This window comes from Nerophis lumbriciformis, linkage group LG12, assembly GCF_033978685.3.
Source record: "Nerophis lumbriciformis linkage group LG12, RoL_Nlum_v2.1, whole genome shotgun sequence".
Classification (NCBI taxonomy): domain Eukaryota; kingdom Metazoa; phylum Chordata; class Actinopteri; order Syngnathiformes; family Syngnathidae; genus Nerophis; species Nerophis lumbriciformis.
The window spans coordinates 45,243,146-45,265,471 of NC_084559.2; the positions used below are offsets into that span (position 1 = coordinate 45,243,146).

Genomic DNA, 22,326 nt, shown 5'->3' on the forward strand with positions numbered 1-22,326 from the left:
CCTTTCGGTCATGAACCAAAGCTCATGACCATAGGTGAGGATGGGAACGTAGATCGACCGGTAAATCGAGAGCTTTGCCTTCTGGCTCAGCTCCTTCTTCACCACAACGGATCGATACAGCGTCCGCATTACTGAAGATGCCGCACCGATCCGCCTGTCGATCTCACGATCCACTCTTCCCTCACTCGTGAACAAGACTCCGAGGTACTTGAACTCCTCCACTTGGGGCAAGATCTTCTCCCCAACCCGGAGATGGCACTCCACCCTTTTCCGGGCGAGAACCATGGACTCGGATTTGGAGGTGCTGATTCCCATCCCAGTCGCTTCACACTCGGCTGCGAACCGATCCAGTGAGAGCTGAAGATCTTGGCCAGATGAAGCCATCAGGACCACATCATCTGCAAAAAGCAGAGACCTAATCCTGCAGCCACCAAACCAGATACCCTCAACGCCCTGACTGCGCCTAGAAATTCTGTCCATAAAGGTTATGAACAGAATCGGTGACAAAGGGCAGCCCTGGCGGAGTCCAACCCTCAATGGAAACGTGTCCGACTTACTGCCGGCAATGCGGACCAAGCTCTGACACCGATTATACAGGGAGCGAACCGCCACAATAAGACAGTCCGTTACCCCATACTCTCTGAGCACTCCCCACAGGACTTCCCGGGGTACACGGTCGAATGCCTTCTCCAAGTCCACAAAGCACATGTAGACTGGTTGGGCAAACTCCCATGCACCCTCAAGGACCCTGCCGAGAGTATAGAGCTGGTCCACAGTTCCACGACCAGGACGAAAACCACACTGTTCCTCCTGAATCCGAGGTTCGACTATCCGGCGTAGCCTCCTCTCCAGTACACCTGAATAGACCTTACCGGGAAGGCTGAGGAGTGTGATCCCACGATAGTTGGAACACACCCTCCGGTTCCCCTTCTTAAAGAGAGGAACCACCACCCCGGTCTGCCAATCCAGAGGTACCGCCCCCGATGTCCACGCGATGTTGCAGAGTCTTGTCAACCAAGACAGCCCCACAACATCCAGAGCCTTAAGGAACTCCGGGCGGATTTCATCCACCCCCGGGGCCTTGCCACCGAGGAGCTTTTTAACTATCTCGGCAACCTCAGCCCCAGAAATCTGGGGCTTCATATTCAAATAACTAAATGTAAATTGAGTATTTTTGATGGTTTTTGAATGGTTATTTATAGAATGTTATGGGCAAAATAGAGAACCTCCTATTGGCTCTGCTGTAAGCGGACTTTTATTTACGTTTATTCAGTGGTGTGCCGCCAGGGCCAGCAAGGCCTTCTCTGCTGGCCTAACATAACCAGAAATCATGATCATAATTAAAGATGAAATTACATTTTAATGTATTTTTCCTAAATATCTAACAGTATTCATATTCTCTTCATGTCATATTATGCTCCTTCCGGTGCTGTTGTTTTTAGTTTTAGTTTGTATCCAATCAGAATTCAGCTAGCTTATGTTGCCATGCTGTACCAAATCTGCCCGGGGCCTTAAGAATCAACAATGCGGGCCTCCATGCACTGTAAGTGAACGGGGACATACAGTTGATAGACAGTTGCGATAGCCAATCAGATCACGAGTTGTTGTCAGTAAGGCCTTCTAGATGGCCTCACGTTGAACGTGACATTTACGTGTCCTGTGATTGGATACTCACCGGGACCGTTAGCGGATGAATTTGAGAACACATTCAGTTGATAGACAGTTGCGATAGCCAATCAGATCACAAGTTGTTGACAGTAGCTTTTCTGTTACAACTAAAAGTTGTAAACTCTTGCTGTTAAAGTGCATCATGCTTGTCATTGAATTAACATTGTTACATGTGTATTTGTCGCCATCATGTGGTCAGGGCAGTTAATACATATTTGATAAGTGTGTACTTTGAATCACACTTTTTTGACCGGAAGTTGCATAAGCCAAGCAGAGAAATTTACGGTATATGTTTTAATTGCTGATGCGTTTTAATTGATTTTTAAATGCGCCAGAAAATAACCCATTTTGTACACTGTTGATGTTATTTCAATGATGGGTAGGGTGTAAATGTGTTCCTGCATAGTATTTATCCAGCAATGATCATGTGGTGACATCAATTATGGTATTTTGAGAGGTAATCATTGAAGTCGCAGATGATTGAAGGCCTAGGTGGGAAACGCACGGCCCGCCACTGCGTTTACCGGTATTTACAAGTTTGAATGAAAAACAAAAACATCCGTCGTCATGTCTTTCATAAGGATTGTGAATGATAGGCAACATTTAAAAAAAAGTGAAGTTCCCCTTTAAGGGCTAATTGTGAGACACCAAAACAAAGGTGTGCTAAATCTAGTTGCAGAACTACGTAAATCACATTGCGAGTGCTAAATGATTATAGTTGCATCTCCTCCCTCCAGCATTGTGGGCGTTCTAATAATCAGTACATATTCTGCATATTCATGAAGACAAACATGCTAAATAGATTGTGCTCTCATTTTATTTATTTAAGAGACACAATCCTCGCGCAAAAGCTTGGTAGATCGGCTTTGCGTGTGCGGTCAAGTTTGCACTTGTTTTAATACACGCAAACCTTTAGTATATCAGTCCTTAAATGTATTAAATCTTGCTCAAATGAAAATGAATCCATATCAATGTTTTGACAAAGCTTTGTCATCTACCTTTGCTTCCTGTCTTGCAGACAGAAGCAAGCGGAACAAGAGGAAGAACTGCACAGAAAGGAGAAATCTAGATGGGTTAGTCCAGAGCAACATAACTGTCTGTAGAATTGTTGTAATTGCAAAGTACACATAACTGATAATTGTGTGGACCACTAATAGGTTTAAATACAAAACACAAAACCAGTGAAGTTAGCACTTGGTCTAAATGGTAAATAAAAACAGAATACAATGATTTGCAAATCCTTTTCGACTTATATTCAATTGAATAAACTCCAATGTTTGAACTGAAAAACATAATTTTTTTGGTAAATAATCATTAACTTAGAATTTAATGGCAGCAACACTGTTATGATCCGCTGCCCGGATCATATTTTTGTTTTTGTTTTCAAGTCACTTGTGTTTTCAGCACCTCTTGAGTTTGTTTCTGTTGCCATGACGGCAGATTATAGTCACCTGCCTCTGGTTAGTGTCCCGGACGCGCACCTGTTGCCCGGGCACTAATCAGAGGGCTATTTTAGTTTACGCGCTGGCCTCATTCGGTCTGTTGGTTTTGTTTGCTCCTACGCAACAAGTTACGTTCTTGGTTTCTCTCATAGTCTGCATTTTTGATGTTAGCATCTTTTGGCTACCCTCTTGTTTTCCGTGCCGTGGTGCACCGCGCAGCATTTTGTTCTGCAATCAGAATAAATCATTTATTCTCACCTGCAAGCCGCTTCCTGACATCCCTCTGCATCTTGAAAAGACGACCTCCGGCATCACAATGCCTCGAAGGCGTAACAGAAACAAACTCAAGAGGTGCTGAAAACACAAGTGACTTGAAAACAAAAACAAAAATATGATCCGGGCAGCGGATCATAACAAACACATTGCAAAAAAGTTGGCACAGGGGCATTTTTAACACTGTGTTACATGGTTTTCCTTTTAACAACACTCAGTCAACGTTTGGGAACTGATGAGACCAATTTTAGAAGCTTTTCAGGTGGAATTCTTTCCCATTCTTGCTTGATGTACAGCTTAAGTTGTTCAACAGTCCGGGGTCTTACCACAAAATACCACAACTCTCATTGTGGTATTTTAGGCTTCATGATGCGCCACACATTTTCAGTGGGAGACAGGTCTGGATGACAGGCAGGCCAGTGTAGTACCCGCACTCTTTTACTACGACGCCACGCTGTTGTAACACGTGCAGAATGTGGCTTGGCATTGTCTTGCTGAAATAAGCAGGGGCGTCCATGAGATGTTCCAAATAAGTGTTTGACGAGCATTCAACTTTCTCAGTCTTTTTTTAAACATGTTGCGGGCATCAAATTCCAAATGAGCTAATATTTGCAGTCTATTCAATTGAATATAATGTTTGCAAATCATTGTATTCTGTTTTTATTTACGATTTACCCAACGTGCCAACTTCACTGGTTTTGGGTTTTGTAAATTTCAGGAGTTGTGTGTTTGTTTGGGTCGACATATTGTCATCATGTGACCTACTTTTTTGTTTTGCTAATGCGGCCTATACAGAAATGTACTACTCTTATCTATATGATATTTTAAGGAAATACATACATTGTATCACAACACAACATTTACAATATCACTGCTACATATGTCCTCTCAGGAATTAAGCATTTTAACCCGAGCCGATCACGAAGCCCTTGTGTTTCAGGACCAGGAGAAGAGGGAGCATGAGGAGGATATGAGGGCTCGCCTAAGAAGGAGCGAGTCCATAGAGATGGCGGCAGTAAGTAGGAAGTCAAGTACTTGGCACTTACACGGCAAGCTGCTACATTTAGATTTCATTCCAAATATTGTGGTCGTACTGTAGGAGGCAGCAGTGTTAGTGTCCCAGCGCTCCATGAACCCTCGAGAGTTCTTCAGGCAGCTGTCGTCGACGTCGTTGCGAAGTCCGACCAGCCCTGGATCATCACGTTCTGGTTTGTATCCACTTCATTGGTTTGGAATGTTTGGGAAATAATTCCGTGTCGGTAGCGTGACGTTGTAATGTTCGAAGTGTAAAAGTAAGTCAATAGTCAAACAAACATTCTCTCAAAATTAGGTTATACCTTATACTTATATTTACAAGTCGCTCTCCCTCCCCCAACGTTGACCTCGGCACTCTGACCCCGTATCTCAGCGACTCTGTCACAAACCTGGGGGTAAAGTTTGACTCAGATTTTAAATTCGAAAAACAAATCAGCAGCGTCGTTCAAAAAAGCTTTTATCAATTACGCCAAATAGCGAAAGTGAAACCGCTTCTATCAAGACATGATCTTGAGAAATTAATCCACGCTTTTATCTCGACTCGTCTTGATTATTGTAATGCCCTGTATGTTGGCATTAGCCAGGCCTCCCTCGCCCGCCTGCAGCTCGTGCAGAACTCTGCTGCTCGTCTGCTAACACAGACCCGCAGACGTGAGCACACCACCCCTATTTTAGCGTCCCTTCACTGGCTCCCTGTGCGTTACCGAATACATTTTAAACTCCTTTTATTTGTTTTTAAATGTCTAAACAACCTCGCGCCAACCTATCTCTCCGACCTCCTTCAGCCTTACTGCCCCGCCCGATCCTTAAGATCAGCCGATCAGCTGCTGTTGACGGTCCCTGACACAAGGCTGAAGCTTAGAGGTGACAGAGCTTTCGCCGTTGCTGCTCCCAAGCTCTGGAACGACCTACCCCTGAGTGTTAGACAAGCCTCCTCTCTTCCTGTTTTTAAATCTCTCTTAAAAACATACTTTTATTCCATGGCTTTTAACACTGAGTGATATCCATCCTGCAATGGCGCCCCATAATACACCTGCTGTGATCCTGTTTTTATGTTTTTATGTTTTTATTAATTCTATTTTAATTATTTATTTTTTATCGTGTTCTGTTTGTGTTGTGTTGTGTTTGCTCGGTACTCGTTTTATCTTTTAACCTGCTCATTGTACAGCACTTTGGCTACCCCTGTGGTAAATTTTAAATGTGCTTTATAAATAAAGTTGATTTGATTTGATTTGATTTATACAATATTTGTTTTTGTAATTTTTATTTTTATCTTTGTAACCCTTACATTAAAATAAATACAATTTAAAAAAAACTTTATTCACACTATTTGGTTATTTTTGCAATTTAGGGCCATGCGGCACAAAGATCATTCGTATAGCCACGACGAAAAAAAAAGGTCTCACTCTGTCACTCGACTTGGGCAGTGATGTCAGCAGCTCTGAATAGATTTGTAGAATTAGGATGAACTCTATCTGACAATTAGTGTAAAATGGTCATAATGAACTGGAAAATAAGTATAATATACGTTCAAATGTCTTGTTTTTAGCGTAGACGATACTTTTTTTTAGTAACGTGCCCCCATCTATTACGCAAGTTATATTGAAACGCCGTGTTTTTACACACATTAATAATGTAATATATTACTTATACAATGATGTACACATTATATTTAAAATCAGAGCACATTTACAGTACAGGCCAAGTTTGGACACACCTTCTCATTCAATGCAGTTTGCTTTATTTTCATGACTATTTACATTTTAGATTGTAACTGAAGGCATCAAAACTATGACACCTGTGAAGTGAAAAACATTTCAGGTGACTACCTCTTGAAGCTCATCGAGAGAATGCCAAGAGTGTGCAAAACAGTAATCAGAGCAAAGAGTGGCTATTTTGAAGAAACTAGAATATAAAACATGTTTTCAGTTATTTCACCTTTTTTTTTGTTAAGTACATAACTCCACATGTGTTCATTCATAGTTTTGATGCCTTCAGTGACAATCTACAATGTAAATAGTCATGAAAACAAAGAAAACACATTGAATAAGAAGGTTGTGTCCAAACTTTTGGTCTGTACTGTATATGGAAGAGAATGTTTTAATCAGTCGTGTCATAAGGCGCGTTCATGCGCGTGTGCCGCCTGGTGGAATCGACACAAAACCCAAGTAAATAACTTCCTGCTCTGTCATACAAGGTTTAAAACATCAAACAATGTTGGACATTGATGTGTGTGTACAAGGCAGCTGTGATTGTCAGTTAGTAGTGTCAATCAAAGTCATTATTTTCTCTGTTGCGTGGGCAATGTTTTAATTATTGACTTTATATGGAAAAAAAACAAACATTGTGATATGATTACCCAGCTCTACTTGATGTCATTTCATCACTTTATGTTGTGATGATGACAATTATATTTGTATTTACAGTATGTTCTATTTCAAATCACTGTGATTGGAACTGTTTAATTTCAAATCAAATCAAATCAACTTTATTTATTGTTTTATATTATCTGAAGCCGAGGAAAAGCAACAACATTCTGTACTTACAGTATTGTTTTTTTATGTGTTGGCTTTAACACTTTCAATGAACATGATATTTTATTTTAATAAATAAAACAGACTGCATCTGTTCCAGTCTGTTAAAATCAATAATTGACTTGATCGTTTTTAAGTTTTGGTTATGTTGACCATTATAATAATCCATTCATTCATCCATTTTCCGCCGCTTATCCGAGTCTGGGTCGCGGGGGCAGCAGTCGAAGCAGAGATGCCCAGACTTCCCTGTCCCCGGCCACCTCCTCTAGTTCTACTGGGGGGGATACCGAGGCTGTGAGACATACTGTAGTCCCTCCAACGTGTCCTAGGTCTGCCCCAAGGTCTCCTCCTGGCTGGACATGCCCGAAACACCTCACCAGGGAGGCGTCCAGGAGGCATCCGTAGTAGATGCCCGAGCCATCTCAGATGGCTCTTCTGTGAGTCTCTCCCGGATGACCGAGCTCCTCACCCTGTCTTTGAGGGTGATCCCAGACATCCTGTGGAGGAAACTAATTTCTGCCGCTTGTATTCGCGACCTTGTCCTTTCGGTCATTACCCAAAGTTCATGACCATAGGTGAGGGTAGGAATGTAGACCGACCCGTAAATCGAGAGCTTCGCCTTCTGGCTCAGCTCCTTCTTCACCACAACAGACCGGTGCAGTGACAGCATCACTGCAGACGCCGCACAAATCCGTCAATCTCGCGTTCTTTACTTCCCTCACTCGTGAACAAGACCCCGAGATACTTGAACTCCTCCACTTGAGGCAGAACTTCACACCTGATCCGAGTGGTGCAGTCCACCGTTTTTCCGACTGAGAACCATTGCCTCAGATCATGCTGATCCTCATCCCAGCAGCTTCACACTCGGCTGAAAACCGCCCCAGTGAACGCTGAAGGTCCCAACAACATTATAATAATGTAATGAGTTTAAATGAAAATACCTCAACTTTAGGTTTTTTTTCAGTATTTTAGGTGAGATTAATAACAAGATTACGAAGATTAATTAATTACAGAACATAATTAGCTATTGCTCCTTTTCAATTGCTTGACAGCTCGATCCGTTGTGGTAAAGAAGGAGCTGAGTCGGAAGGCGAAGGTCTCAATTTACTGGTCGATCTACATCCCTATCCTCACCTATGGTCATGAGCTTTGGGTTATGACCGATAGGACAAGATCACGGGTACAAGCGGCCCAAATGAGTTTCTTCCCTTGGGTGGCGGGGCTCTCCCTTAGAGATAGGGTGAGAAACTCTGTCATTCAGGAGGAGCTCAGAGTAAAGCCGCTGCTCTTCCACATCGAGAGGAGCCAGATGAGGTGATTCGGGCATCTGGTCAGGACGTTCCCCGGACGCCTCCTTGGGAAGGTGTTTAGGGCACGTCCAACCGGTAGGAGGCCACAGGGGAAACCCAGGACACGTTGAGGAGACTATGTCTTCCGGCTGGCCTTGGGATCCCCCGGGAAGAGCTGGACCTCCATGACCTGACCTCGGATAAGCGGTAGAAGATAAATGGATGGATGCTTGACAACTAGGGATGTCCGATAATGGCTTTTTGCCGATATCCGATATTCCGATATTGTCCAACTCTTTAATTACCGATACCGATATCAACCGATACCGATATCAACCGATATATACAGTCGTGGAATTAACACATTATTATGCCTGATTTGGACAACCAGGTATGGTGAAGATAAGGTACTTTTAAAAAAATTAAATAAGACAAATAAATTAAAAACATTTTCTTGAATAAAAAAGAAAGTAAAACAATATAAAAACAGTTACATTGAAAGTAGTAATTAATGAAAATGAGTAAAATTAAGTGTTAAAGGTTAGTACTATTAGTGGACCAGCAGCACGCACAATCATGTGTGCTTACGGACTGTATCCCTTGCAGACTGTATTGATATATATTGATATATAATGTAGGAACCAGAATATTAATAACAGAAAGAAACAACCCTTTTGTGTGAGTGAGTGTAAATGGGGGAGGAAGGTTTTTTGGGTTGGTGCACTAATTGTAAGTGTATCTTGTTTTTTTTATGTTGATTTAATTAAAAAAAACAAACAAAAAAAACAAACGATGTCGATAATAAAAAAAACGATACCGATAATTTGCGATATTACATTTTAACGCATGTCCGATATTATCGGACATCTCTATTGACAACACTATTAAAATCAATAATTTACTTCTTAAAGCCATTTTCTGGGGTTATATATCTATCAATATAACAATGTAATTAATTTAATTTGAAAATATTTAATGTTTAGCGCCTTTTTCAGCCTTCTAGGTGAGATTAATAAATCATTATTAATTAATGGCTCATACATTTTAATGGCTATTTGTGATTATAATCCAGTGAATCATTGTTTTTATTTCTTTCAGGTAAACCATTCAGACGATACCAACGCAGCCTGACCGACACCGCCTTCATCTTCTCAAGAGCGGAGGACAGCGCGCCATCGTCCCCTCGCAGCTCTCCCCTCGTGTCCCCCTTCTTACGGGCCCCTCCCTCCCCCATCGGCGCCACATCTCCCCCAACCAGCCCTGTGTTACGCCCTCTCATCTCTACTTCCGCCACCAAAGCGCCCGTTTCGACGCCCACGTCCCCTATCCGTGACACCCCTCCTACTTCAGCCACGCCTGTCGTTCCCCCGCCAAACCCGCAGCCCGTAGTTGAGGCCAAAGCTCCATCACCTACAGAAACTTCTCCACCGCCAGTCTCCTTTAATCTGGAAGTTTGCTCATTCTTGGATACATTTAATACCCTAGAGTCACACCCCGGAGTTCTACCACTCTCACCCCCAAACACACCCACCGAGCCAGAGCTCTCAACTTTCTGCTTCGAGGGTCCGCCTCCGCAGCCTCCAACATCGCCTCTTCCTGAGGTACCACAGTCTGACACTGGTAAGGCCAACTTCCTACTGCCTATTTTTGTTCTTGAAAATGAATTAAAGGCTGAAGTTGCATGGGTGCTTTTGCCAAAGTCGACTCCACAACATTCCAGACAGTTAATGCTGCCAACAGGCTATGAATCAGACTTCCGCTACACACAGCCATATTGCTACAGGCCAAGCACAATTAAAGATTAAAGTGCATGCTCGACTTCAAAGTTACCCTCAAAGAGCTTTTAACCACATTTTTTTTTTCAATGCATTGATTGTCTTTTAACAGACCTCCATACTGCCTTCCTGGTGCACACTGACCTGCTCTCGGATACTGGCTACAAAGCACAAGCTGTACTGCTCGAAGAAGATGAGGAAGAAGAAGAAACAGCTGAAGAAGAAGAGGTGGAGGTGAACGAGATACAGGAGGAGGAGGATGAAGAACAGCAACAACCGTGTGCCTCCCCTGAAGAAGCAGTCCAGACTGAGCCCCAGGAGCATCTGCAGGAAGATAAGGAGCAGGAATCAGAGCAGGAAGTTGAGCTTATATCTCCGGTGGACGCAAGTGAGGAGGTCATGGAGGAGGAGGAAGAGGAGGACACTGAATATAAGGAGCAGGATGAGCAAGTGGAAGACAATCAAACCACAGATGAACCTGTTGAGACTTCTGAAAAAGCCGAGGAGTCACATCCGACAGGTGAAGTTTTTTTATGAGGGCTATCAAATAACGGTACATTTCTTTACGGCACTGTTTTTTTTTAATGTGCGATTAACGTGTGAGACCATCAGCACTTTCCCGCGCTTACAGTTAGTTGCATTGACGTGAACTGCAACTATTGTAACGATAAGTCAAAGTTAAAGTCCCAACAATAGTCACACACACTAGGTGTGGTGAAATTATCCTCTGCATTTGACCTATCCCCATGTTCACTCCCTGGGAGGTGAGGGGAGCAGTGAGCAGCAGCATTGGTCGCGCTCAGTAATCATTTGAGGATTCAACCCCTAATTCCAACCCTTGATGTTGAGTGCCAAGCAGGGAGGTAATGGGGCCGTTTTTTATAGTCTTTGGTATGACTCGACCAGGGTTTGAACTCACGACCTTCCAGTCTCAGGACAGACACTCTAACCACAAGGCCACTGAGCAGGTGGACAGTCGACAAATCGGATTTTAAACTGTACACTTACTTAGTGGCTCTAAGCGGTATAGCTCGGTTGGTAGAGCGGCCGTGCCAGCAACTTGAGGGTTCCAGATTCGATCCCCGCTTGTGCCATCCTAGTCACTGCCGTTGTGTGCTTGAGCAAGACGCTTTACCCACCTGCTCCCAGTGCCACCCACACTGGTTTAAATGTAACTTAAATATTGGGTTTCACTATGTAAAGCGCTTTGAGTCACTAGAGAAAAGCGCTATATAAATATAATTCACTTCACAATTTAGCCATTGGCTTTTGAATTCACCTCGACGTTGTTACGTTTCCACATGGCGGTGGTTGGCTTGACCTGTAGATGCGGAAACGGGGGTCGCCGTGCAGGTGAGAATGTCCTTTATTGTTCAACAAAGGCTAAAACACAAAAAAGGACAAACAAACAGTTAGCAATAAGCAATGCAAACAGTTTGGCTGTCGCAAGCAATAACCCCGCCAGCTGCGTTTCCATTAAAGTTCAAATTAAAGTCCCGACGATAGTCACAAACACACTAGGTGTGGTGAAATTATCCTCTGCATTTGACCCATCACCATGCTCACCCCTTGGGAGGTGAGGGGAGCAGTGAGCAGCAGCGGTGGGCACGCTCAGGAATCATTTTGGTGATTTTGTGTTAGTTGTGACAAGCAGGGAGGCAATGGGTCCCATTTTTATAGTCTTTGGTATGACTCGGTATGACTTTGGTATGAACTCACGACCTTCCAGTCTCAGGGCGGACACTCTAACCACAAGGTCACTGAGCAGGTTACCCCTAGAAATGCGCAAAATCTAAATATAGCTATAGGACACTGGTAATGCAAACACCCATATTTCGGAAAAAAAACTTAAATATTGCTAAAACATTTTTCTGCTCACTTGAGTTGGTTTTTCAGACGTTTCAATATTATAGTGTGTTGCAAACACTTTTTTTGCATTTACATGGCACTAAACACTGAACCGGCAGGGCGCTGATGCAGGACAACTAGGGTCTTGGCCTCGCTTCCAATCGGTCGGCCGGGGGGAGCGCGGCGGCACAGGGCCGTCTCGCAGGTCCCTTCCCGGCTATAGAGGCCGACCCACAGGCTCAGAGAGACCCACATACCCGGAAAATGTTAAGAGGGCCCTTGAATCTAGACTTCGTGTGCGGATTCCTCGTTCCCAATCCTCCCCCAAAAACCCCTTATTGTAGCCACTGCCGTACGTAAGGACGTTGCCTTTGAGCCTTCTTCCTCTATTGATAATCATGGCAACAGGGCCACAGCTCCAAAACTATGGAATCACAAAACGTCCATCTTCTTCAAGGTGGAGTCTCGTGGGACAAGATTTTACAAGACCTAGGGCGCATGACGCAAAATACACTTTAAAGCTCCCTGATTAGCGATCAGAAGCAGATGAGTCTGCTGATCGCTAATCAGCGGCAGGTGAGCTCAGTAAGCAACTAAAGGTAAACAGGGAAATAAACACCTAACACAGGAAAACTACAACAAACAAGGTATATGTGTTAGCATGTTAGCTAATGCTAACGACACTTGCTTGATTACATTGTGATAGCACATACAAATATGTATGAAAACACTCTACAGACATCACACATGTGATGTTTTAGTTAGTTTAAACAGTTTTAGTTATATTGTAAAATCTACAAAGGTTGCTTTGAGTAATGAATGAAGAATTCATACAAGTAGAAACATTATGGACGGCTAGAAGACCGCTCAGACTGGTGAATGAATGATGAATGATGGGTGGTAGTCGGAGGGGCCGTAGGCGCGAACTGGCAGCCACGCTTCCATCAGTCTACCCCAGAGCAATGTAGCTTACCACCACCAGGTGTGAATGAATTATGGGTTCTCACTTCTCTGTGAAAAGCTTTGAGTGTCTGAGAAAAGCGCTATATAAATCTAATACATTATTATTATTATTAAGACAGAACGGCACTTGTACTGATGGTCTAAAAAGAAGGACACTGCAGCACCTCGTCCAAAAGATGTCGCTATAGCTCAAACAATGACACACTTTTTCAGTGTCTCGGTCTGTGTTATTTGAAAAGTATTTGTTGTTTACAAAACATTATGGTCGTTAGCTGAAAACAATCCATAAGTTCACCGCACCGTTTTATAAGCCGGAAAAAGCGGTCGGAGAAACGTTGCGGCTTTAAGTCTGGAATTCACTGTATTTTAATAAACACACATTTGTATAATGCAAACAAAAAACGTTCAAAACATTAAAATGATCTGTCTAAGGTACACTTATTAGGATTGAAAACATTTTAAAATTTTCGTGATTAATTCCGAGTACAGACAATGCGATTATCCATCCATCCATTCATCCATTTTCTACCGCTTGTCCCGTTCGGGGTCGCTGTAGCCTATCTCACCTGCATTGGGGCGGAAGGCGGGGTACACCCTGGACAAGTCGCCACCTCATCGCAGGGTCGACAATGCGATTAAGTGTGATTAAATATTGTAATCGTTTGACAGCCCAAATTTTTAGTTATCTTAGTCATGACATGATCTGCTTCAACTTACGTTTTCAGACGACGAACACATCTGTCAGACAATCAAGCTGGAGGCGGTGGTCCTACCAACCAACGGGTTCACAAACGGCGAACAACAAGATCACAATGGCATCGGTTTGTATAAATACCATCCATCCATGTGTCGCCCTCGGCATCCATCCATCAGGGATTCTGATTCGGTTCATTCAGTCATCGATGATTTCTAATTTCATCCTCTTCAGCGAGATCTCTGAGCCCGTCTGATGCTGAAATCAGCTCGCCAGAGTTGAGCGGGTACTACGACCTCCATAACGCTGTCGAGAGCGATGACGCCGTTGAAGAGAAGGAGATCTCCGAAAATGGACAAGAGGTAAGACATAAGGATAAATTCACCAAAAAGGAAATTCTTGTCACACATGAGATAGCATTACATTTAGTACCTTGATTTAATCCAGGGGTCGGCAACCCAAAACATTGAAAGAGCCATATCGGACCAAAAATACCAAAAAAAATCTGTCTGGAGCCGCAAAAAATGAAAAGCCATATATAAGTCTTACAATGAAGGCAACACATGATGTAAGTGTCTATATTACCTATAATAGCCTACTATCAAAATTACTATTTGTCGCAAATCTTCGTTGACAGAAATGTTGAAATGTAATATTTATTCTACACATTTTTACAACATTAGAAACCGTTACTAAATCAGAGGCTACTCAGAAGGTGAGATTACTGGCTTTTAATAGTCAAAGGTATAGATGTGTGTGTCCAAGTTAAAGGAAATGGCAGGCTGTCTTCTTCCAATGTATTTATTACAATCTTTGGCAAGCAAGGTAATTTTTGCTGTGGTCTGGAACAACACGGCACACAAACAACTATCTGAAATGCAGCCAAGATTACATACAGAGACATAAGTAAAGGAAATTAAATGGGCTCAAATATAGCTACAAATGAGGCATAATGATGAAATATGTACATACAGCTAGCCTAAATAGCATGATAGCATCGATTAGCTTGCAGTCATGCAGTGACCAAATAAGCCTGATTAGCACTCCAACAAGTCAATAACATCAACAAAGCTCACCTTTGTGCATTCACGCACAGAATACAACTTCTGGTGGACAAAATGAGACAAAGAAGCAGTGGAAGATTTTACATGTAAACATGTATCACAGTCCACACTATGGTGAGTTCAAGAACCGCCAAAATTAGCACGACAAAACGATGTTCACCAAATACTCTCACCAAATAAAACATAATAAACAGTGGGCTTTCTAACAATTAGGAAGGTGTGTGTCATGTTTGTCCTCAAACAAAAACCATACTAAAACAAAAACAATATTTTTCCACTATCTTTTTCCATTTTCAATCCTTTTTTAAAAATGCTCTAGGGAGCCAATAGGGTGGCACTAAAGAGCCGCGGGTTGCTGACCCCCAATTTAACACAATAAGTACCACAAGAACAGAAGTGTGTACATATAATCTAAATAGAACATGATATAAATAGAGTAAGTTATAAATAGCGCAAGTTCACAGGAATATATTATATATAGAATAGACTCAAACAAATAGCTTATAATCCTGTAAAGCAAATAGAATGTAAAATGAACCAAACCAAATAAAAACCCAGTTCAGCCAAGTTTGTACAGGTGTTCAAGCTGCGTGTTCCTTGTGTTTAAAAACATTTAAACCCCCACTTGTATTAGAAATCAATGCATTAAAAAACATAACAGGTGGCGCTATAACCCCAAACTAAATCTAAACTGAATAAAAGTTTACCAAACAATACAAAAATGTTTTCTTACCGGAAAAAAATACAAACATGTTACAATCAATAAAAAAATGCTTTTTCTCATATTTCTAAACACCTATTGTTGAGTTCAAGTACATGTCTGGACCTCGACATGGAAAGACGGCAGGAAAGTGCATGAAAGAAGCCTTTTTTTTTTAATTAGGGAAAATGCAGGTAATACAAAACACATAGATGTGCAGCTCGGAAGTGCACAAAGAGCAAACAAAGCAAAATGATCCGGCTCTGGCCAGAACACATAAGAAGCATCCTGATTGGCAACACGGGACAGGTGAGAAATCCAGCACTCTGACCAAAGAAATTGTGATAAATGGAGACGAACAGGAAGTGGATTGAAAAATAAGAGCGCTGGACAGGAAATAAGCCAAAATACAAGAAACTAATGATAACTGGCATGTGAGATCATGAGCATGTATTTGTTGAAAGAAATAAGAAATGAATGAGCAGTGGTTTAAATAAGTAATATACATTTTTACATATATATATATATATATATATATATATATATATCACCTCCCAGGGGGTGATCAAGGATGATGGGTCGAATGTAGAGAATAACTTCGCCACACCTTTTGTGTGTGACAATCATTGGCACTTTAATTTTAACTTATATATATATATATATATATATATATATATATATATATATATATATATATATATATATATATATATATATATCATCACCTCAGGATATTAGGACACAATGGCCCATACATTTATTTAGTAAAAAATATAAATGCACATTATTCCCAGGCTTTGACACCTGTGAAGATATAAAAAAGCTGGCGAGTACAACAATTATTGATTAAAAAAAAAAGAAAAGGAGTTTTGAGTAATTACGTGCTAAAAGATACATTTAAGTGAATTACTTTTTTTTAAAGTTAAAGAGTAAAAAGCGGCATCACGTTATCTCTCATCCTCACAATTCTGATAGTTTGTTGCTATAGTTACACTGCATTGTTATTTTTTTACGTCTGCTTTCCTTGGTCTCATCAGTCATGACAATTTATATTTCAAGTTCCTGTCACGTTTCAAGGAATAAGCTTCCTTTATGTTTTACTGATGCACGCATCACCTCCTGACTATTTAATTTTGCTTTAAAGTCTTTTTTCCCTTAACTCTTCTTCATTTTGTTCTTGTTAGAGGGACTGAAACTTCCAATTACTTTGCCACAAAAAAAAGTTTTCCGCCTGCACTTGTGGCTAAGTTTCCACCTGCTTCCACCAGTCGCACCATAATTGTGACGTTCCTGCGAGCTGTGTAGTTCCAGATGTGAATCAATGGCCGACAAGCTCGCTAATAAACTCTCTTTTTAGAACATTTCCTTAAACTGCTGGTCGCTTTAAGTGAATGCAAGGCTTACAGTGTGCAATTAACGCATGTGTTTCCATCTGTACTCGTCTTTATGGATGAATAAAATAAAGTAGTAGTGATTATGTAGTAGGGTTGTCTCGATACCAATATTTTGGTGCCGGTACCAAAATGTATTTCGATACTTTTCTCAATAAAGGGGACTACAAAAATGATTGGCTTTATTTTAACTAAAAATCTTAGGGTACATATGTTTCTTATTTGTCCTTTAATAAAATAGTGAACATACTAGACAACTTGTCTTTTAGTAGTAAGTAAACAAACAAAGACTCCTAATTAGTCTGCTGACATATGCAGTAACATATTGTGTCATTTATCATTCTATTATTTTGTCAACATTATTAAGGACAAGTGGTAGAAAATGAATTATTAATCTACTTGTTCATTTACTGTTAATATCTGCTTACTTTCTCTTTCAACATGTTCTATCTACACTTCTGTTAAAATGTAAGAATCACTTATTCTTCTGTTGTTTGATACTTTACATTAGTTTTGGATGATACCACAAATTTGAGTATCAATCCGATACCAAGTAGTTACAGGATCATACATTGGTCATATTCAAAGTCCTCATGTGTCCAGGGACATATTTACTGAGTTTATAAACATAATATACATTTTAAAAAAACGAAAGAAGATGTTGTGATGCCAAAAAATATCGACGCAATCATAGTAGTATTGACTCGATACGTGCTTGTACTTGCTATCATTAAAGTGGATGTCAGGTGTAGATCCACCAATGGCATTTGTTTACATTTTGATCCCGGTGAGCTACGGTGTGTAGTGAAGCATGATACTTGTAAGAAACGTACTTTATTTGTCGCCATGGAGACCAGGATTAGTGATTTAGAAGTAGCTAAAACACTGCCGACGGCGGATGGACGTTAGCCGCTAGCTAGCTAGCCATGTCTTAAAGCACCTCTTCCTGAGGGCGTTTCAGTGTTATAACTTCACCTTTATCAATAGTTTTTAAGCCAAAGTGCGTCCATTCTCCCTTTTCTGTCTACACACTGTGTCTGCTTGTAAGTACTCCGTGATTGTGCGCTGCCGAACATGCTCCTCTGCTCATAAACCAGCAATGAGACGACGTGACTTCGACACGGGCGCGGGGGGTTGCGGGACCGGTTCATTTCAGAGACGGTATCGTACCGAAAATTATTCATTAGTATCGCGGTACTATACTAATACCGGTATACCCTAATATATATATATATATATATATATATATATATATATACAGTGGGGCAAAAAAGTATTTAGTCAACCACCAATTGTGCAAGTTCTCCCACTTAAAATGATGACAGAGGTCTGTAATTGTCATCATAGGTACACTTCAACTGTGAGAGACAGAATGTGAAAAAAAAATCCAGGAATTCACATTGTAAGATTTTTAAAGAATTTATTTGTAAATTATGGTGGAAAATCAGTATTTGGTCACTTCAAACAAGGAAGATCTCTGGCTCTCACAGACCTGTAACTTCTTCTTTAAGAAGTTCTTCTGTCCTCCACTCGTTACCTGTATTAATGGCACCTATTTGAACTGGTTATCTGTATAAAAGACACCTGTCCACAGCCTCAAACAGTCAGACTCCAAACTCCACTATGGCCAAGACCAAAGAGCTGTCGAAGGACACCAGGAAAAGAATTGTAGACCTGCACCAGACTGTGAAGAGTAAATCTACAATAGGCAAGCAGCTTGGTGTGAAAAAATCAACTGTGGGTGCAATTATCAGAAAATGGAAGACATACAAGACCACTGATAATCTCCCTCGATCTGGGGCTCCACGTAAGATCTCATCCCGTGGGGTCAAAATGATCATGAGAACGGTGAGCAAAAATCCCAGAACCACACGGGGGTACCTGGTGAATGACCTGCAGAGAGCTGGGACCAAAGTAACAAAGGTTACCATCAGTAACACACTACGCCGACAGGGAATCAAATCCTGCAGTGCCAGACGTGTCCCCCTGCTTAAGCCAGTGCATGTCCAGGCCCGTCTGAAGTTTGCCAGAGAGCACATGGATGATACAGCAGAGGATTGGGAGAATGTCATGTGGTCAGATGAAACCAAAATAGAACTTTTTGGTATGAACTCAACTCGTCGTGTTGGGAGGAAGAAGAATACTGAGTTGCATCCCAAGAACACCATACCTACTGTGAAGCATGGGGGTGGAAACATCATGCTTTGGGGCTGTTTTTCTGCTATGGGGACAGGCCGACTGATCCGTATTAAGGAAAGAATGAATGGGGCCATGTATCGTGAGATTTTGAGCCAAAACCTCCTTCCATCAGTGAGAGCTTTGAAGATGAAACGTGGCTGGGTCTTCCAGCATGACAATGATCCCAAACACACCGCCCGGGCAACGAAGGAGTGGTTCCGTAAGAAGCATTTGAAAGTCCTGGAGTGGCCTAGCCAGTCTCCAGACCTCAACTCCACAGAAAATCTGTGGAGGGAGTTGAAAGTCCGTGTTGCTCGGCGACAGCCCCAAAACATCACTGCTCTCGAGAAGATCTGCATGGAGGAATGAGCCAAAATACCAGCTACTGTGTGTGCAAACCTGGTAAAGACCTATAGTAATCGTTTGACCTCTGTTATTGCCAACAAAGGTTATATTACAAAGTATTGAGTTGAATTTTTGTTATTGACCAAATACTTATTTTCCACCATAATTTACAAATAAATTCTTTAAAAATCCTACAATGTGAATTCCTGGATCTTTTTTTCACATTCTGTCTCTCACAGTTGAAGTGTACCTATGACAAAAATTACAAACCTCTGTCATCATTTTAAGTGGGAGAACTTGCACAATTGGTGGTTGACTAAATACTTTTTTGCCCCACTGTATATAGTATATATATATATATATATATATATACACATATATACACACACATATATATATATATATATATATATATATATATATATATATATATATATACAAATTGCACGCTGCCAATTATTATTATCGGAGCATTATCCTCAAAGATGATATAATTTTTATTGCAATGTGAGTTTTCCTCCCCACTCCAGGTTCTACCCGAGCGACCAATGTGCGTGCGAGCGCTGTACGACTACCAAGCAGGTAAGATCCCCGACACAAAGTGCCTCCACTTAGCGTAATCACCGTGTCATTAGCGGGGTTTTTACGGCGTATTATCTCGCCGCTCCCACAGAGGACGAATCCGAGATCTCCTTTGAACCGGGCGATATCATCCGCGACGTGGAAACGGTGGACAAAGCCTGGTGGAGGGGGTGGAGCAAAGATGGCCGCCAAGGATTGTTCCCCGCCAATTACGTGGAGACCATATAACACACATTCACACTCATATTCACACTCTCAGGGGCGCCATCATCCCTCACAGTTTAACCTTCTTCCACCCACTCAATCTTTGTGCTTTCCACACAAGTAGGAAGACAAATATGATTGTATTTTGATGTTCTTTTGATTAAAAAAAAGAAGAAGAAGAAACTAGGCGATATTACACACATTTTAAAAGGAGTTTTTTCTTAGACCAAAATAACTTATTTCCTGTGGAGTTCCTGAAAGAATGTCGGTGGGCGGGATCACATCGCAATGATCACAAACCTGCTCTGCTTGTAAGAATATATCTTTTTGTCATCCAAACATTTAATAAGCATCCCCTCCTCCTCCTCCATACAACAACTTCCTTTACTGCTATAATCAAGTATAATCAAGATGTACACCTCAATTTATAATCATCTCCCCTGACTTTGCTGAGATATTTTGCAGCTCTATATTTGCCCCTGACAGCCTTTCAACAGATCTTGATTAGCCGCTTACAAAGACAACAGATAAATAAATAAATAAAAAAAACAAGCAGAGTTGAAAGGCTGTGTTTTCCCGCAGCGCTCTTTGGAACTACACTACCCTGTTTTGTTGTCATGGCGATGTCTAGACTTACGTCCTTTCATTTAAGTTGTCTTATTTTCAACCTGGAGTTTCATTAAATCTTGCAAATATTATACAAAGAAAAAACATTTGTAATCAGCTAAAGTATCCTAATCACACACTGTATATAAACATGTATTATTTCATGTGTAATGTATGTTTTATGGTTGTTTGCTTTGTATTTACTCCAGACTTACAAAGATAGAGCATCTGCAAGAAAGTTTATTAAAAATGTTTCTCTCCTAAAATCCCATGTTTTATGTCTTAACTAACCTAAACCAACTCAAAGTCTCAAATTGTCACTTAATTTTTTTTTTTTTAAATGTAAATGTAAATGAATAAGTATGCACACACAGTCTATAAAACTAACATAAGTAACAATGAATGAATAAGAAATACAATTGAAAAAAACAACACAAATAAATATCAATGCAAGACAGTTTGTTATTTACTGTTTCATTTATATACATCCATGCATTTTCTACCGATTGTCCCTCTCGGGGTCAAGAGGGATGCTGGAGCCTATCCCAGCTGCATTCGGGCGGTAGGCGGGGTACACCCTGGACAAGTCTCCACCTCATCGCAGGGCCAACACAGATAGACAAACAACATTCACACTCACTTTCACACACGAGGGACAATTTAGTGTTGCCAATCAACCTATCCCCAGGTGCATGTCTTTGTGGGAGGAAGCCGGAGTACCCGGAGGGAACCCACTCAGTCACGGAGAGAACATGCAAACTTCACACAGAAAGACTTCAAGCCCGGGAATCGAACCCAGGACCTTTGTATTGGGAGGCACATGCACTAACCGCTGTTTGACCATACGGCCCCATTTTTAACACATCATATAACATTTTAATTATGTCCGGATGATAACATGTTGTTTTATTTTACATTGTGAGATTGCAACACAGAGATGTGTAATAATGCATTGCAAGTAAAACATGAATAAGAGCATTTCATTTTTAAATGTAAATATAGAGTATTAGTATCAATATTTTTTCTTTTTACATGTATGCAAAATAAAACCATGCAAACATAAATATATAACATAATATAATACAACATATATATATATATATACAGTTACAGAAAAAAAATCATCAGTGGTGTCAATATTTAAACATATCATACATAGATGTATCAATTTATTGAAAAATATAAATGTACTTTATATATACCGTATTTTCCGCACCATAAGGCGCCCTGGGTTAAAAGCCGCGCCTTCAATGAACGGCATATTTCAAAACTTTGTCCACCTATAAGCCGCCCCGTGTTGTAAGCCGCATCTAACTGCGCTAAAGGAATGTCAAAAAAACAGTCAGATAGGTCAGTCAAACTTTAATAATATATTAAAAACCAGCGTTCTAACAACTCTGTTCACTCCCAAAATGTACGCAAATGTGCAATCACAAACATAGTAAAATTCAAAATAGTGCAGAGCAATAGCAACATAATGTTGCTCGAACGTTAATGTCACAACACACAAAATAAACATAACGCTCACTTTCTGAAGTTATTCTTCATTCATTAATCCCTCGAATTATTCTCCTTCGTTGTCCGAATTGAAAAGTTGGGCGAATGTCGTCCGGCGCTGCCTCCCTGTCTTAGTGAAGGTGTGTTCGCCTTCGGTCATCCACTGTTCCCACGCAGTTAGCAGTCTAGCTTCGAATGCCCTGTTGACACCAATATCTAGCGGCTGGAGGTCTTTTGT

The 22,326-nt window shown here is 41.1% G+C and overlaps 1 protein-coding gene across 1 annotated transcript in view; it reads left to right on the plus strand.

The window, feature by feature from the left end:
* Positions 1 to 20,937, plus strand: part of LOC133623381 (uncharacterized) — a 110,471-nt gene extending 89,534 nt beyond the window's left edge. Inside the window, exons 8-16 of the mRNA XM_061986635.2 lie at positions 2,687 to 2,741; positions 4,324 to 4,398; positions 4,483 to 4,591; positions 9,340 to 9,861; positions 10,129 to 10,536; positions 13,553 to 13,648; positions 13,756 to 13,883; positions 19,730 to 19,781; positions 19,873 to 20,937. Of these exons, the coding sequence (XP_061842619.2) occupies positions 2,687 to 2,741; positions 4,324 to 4,398; positions 4,483 to 4,591; positions 9,340 to 9,861; positions 10,129 to 10,536; positions 13,553 to 13,648; positions 13,756 to 13,883; positions 19,730 to 19,781; positions 19,873 to 20,009 (1,582 nt within the window). The 3' untranslated portion in view covers positions 20,010 to 20,937. The remainder of the gene's footprint in view (positions 1 to 2,686; positions 2,742 to 4,323; positions 4,399 to 4,482; positions 4,592 to 9,339; positions 9,862 to 10,128; positions 10,537 to 13,552; positions 13,649 to 13,755; positions 13,884 to 19,729; positions 19,782 to 19,872) is intronic.
* Positions 20,938 to 22,326: the final 1,389 nt, after the last annotated feature.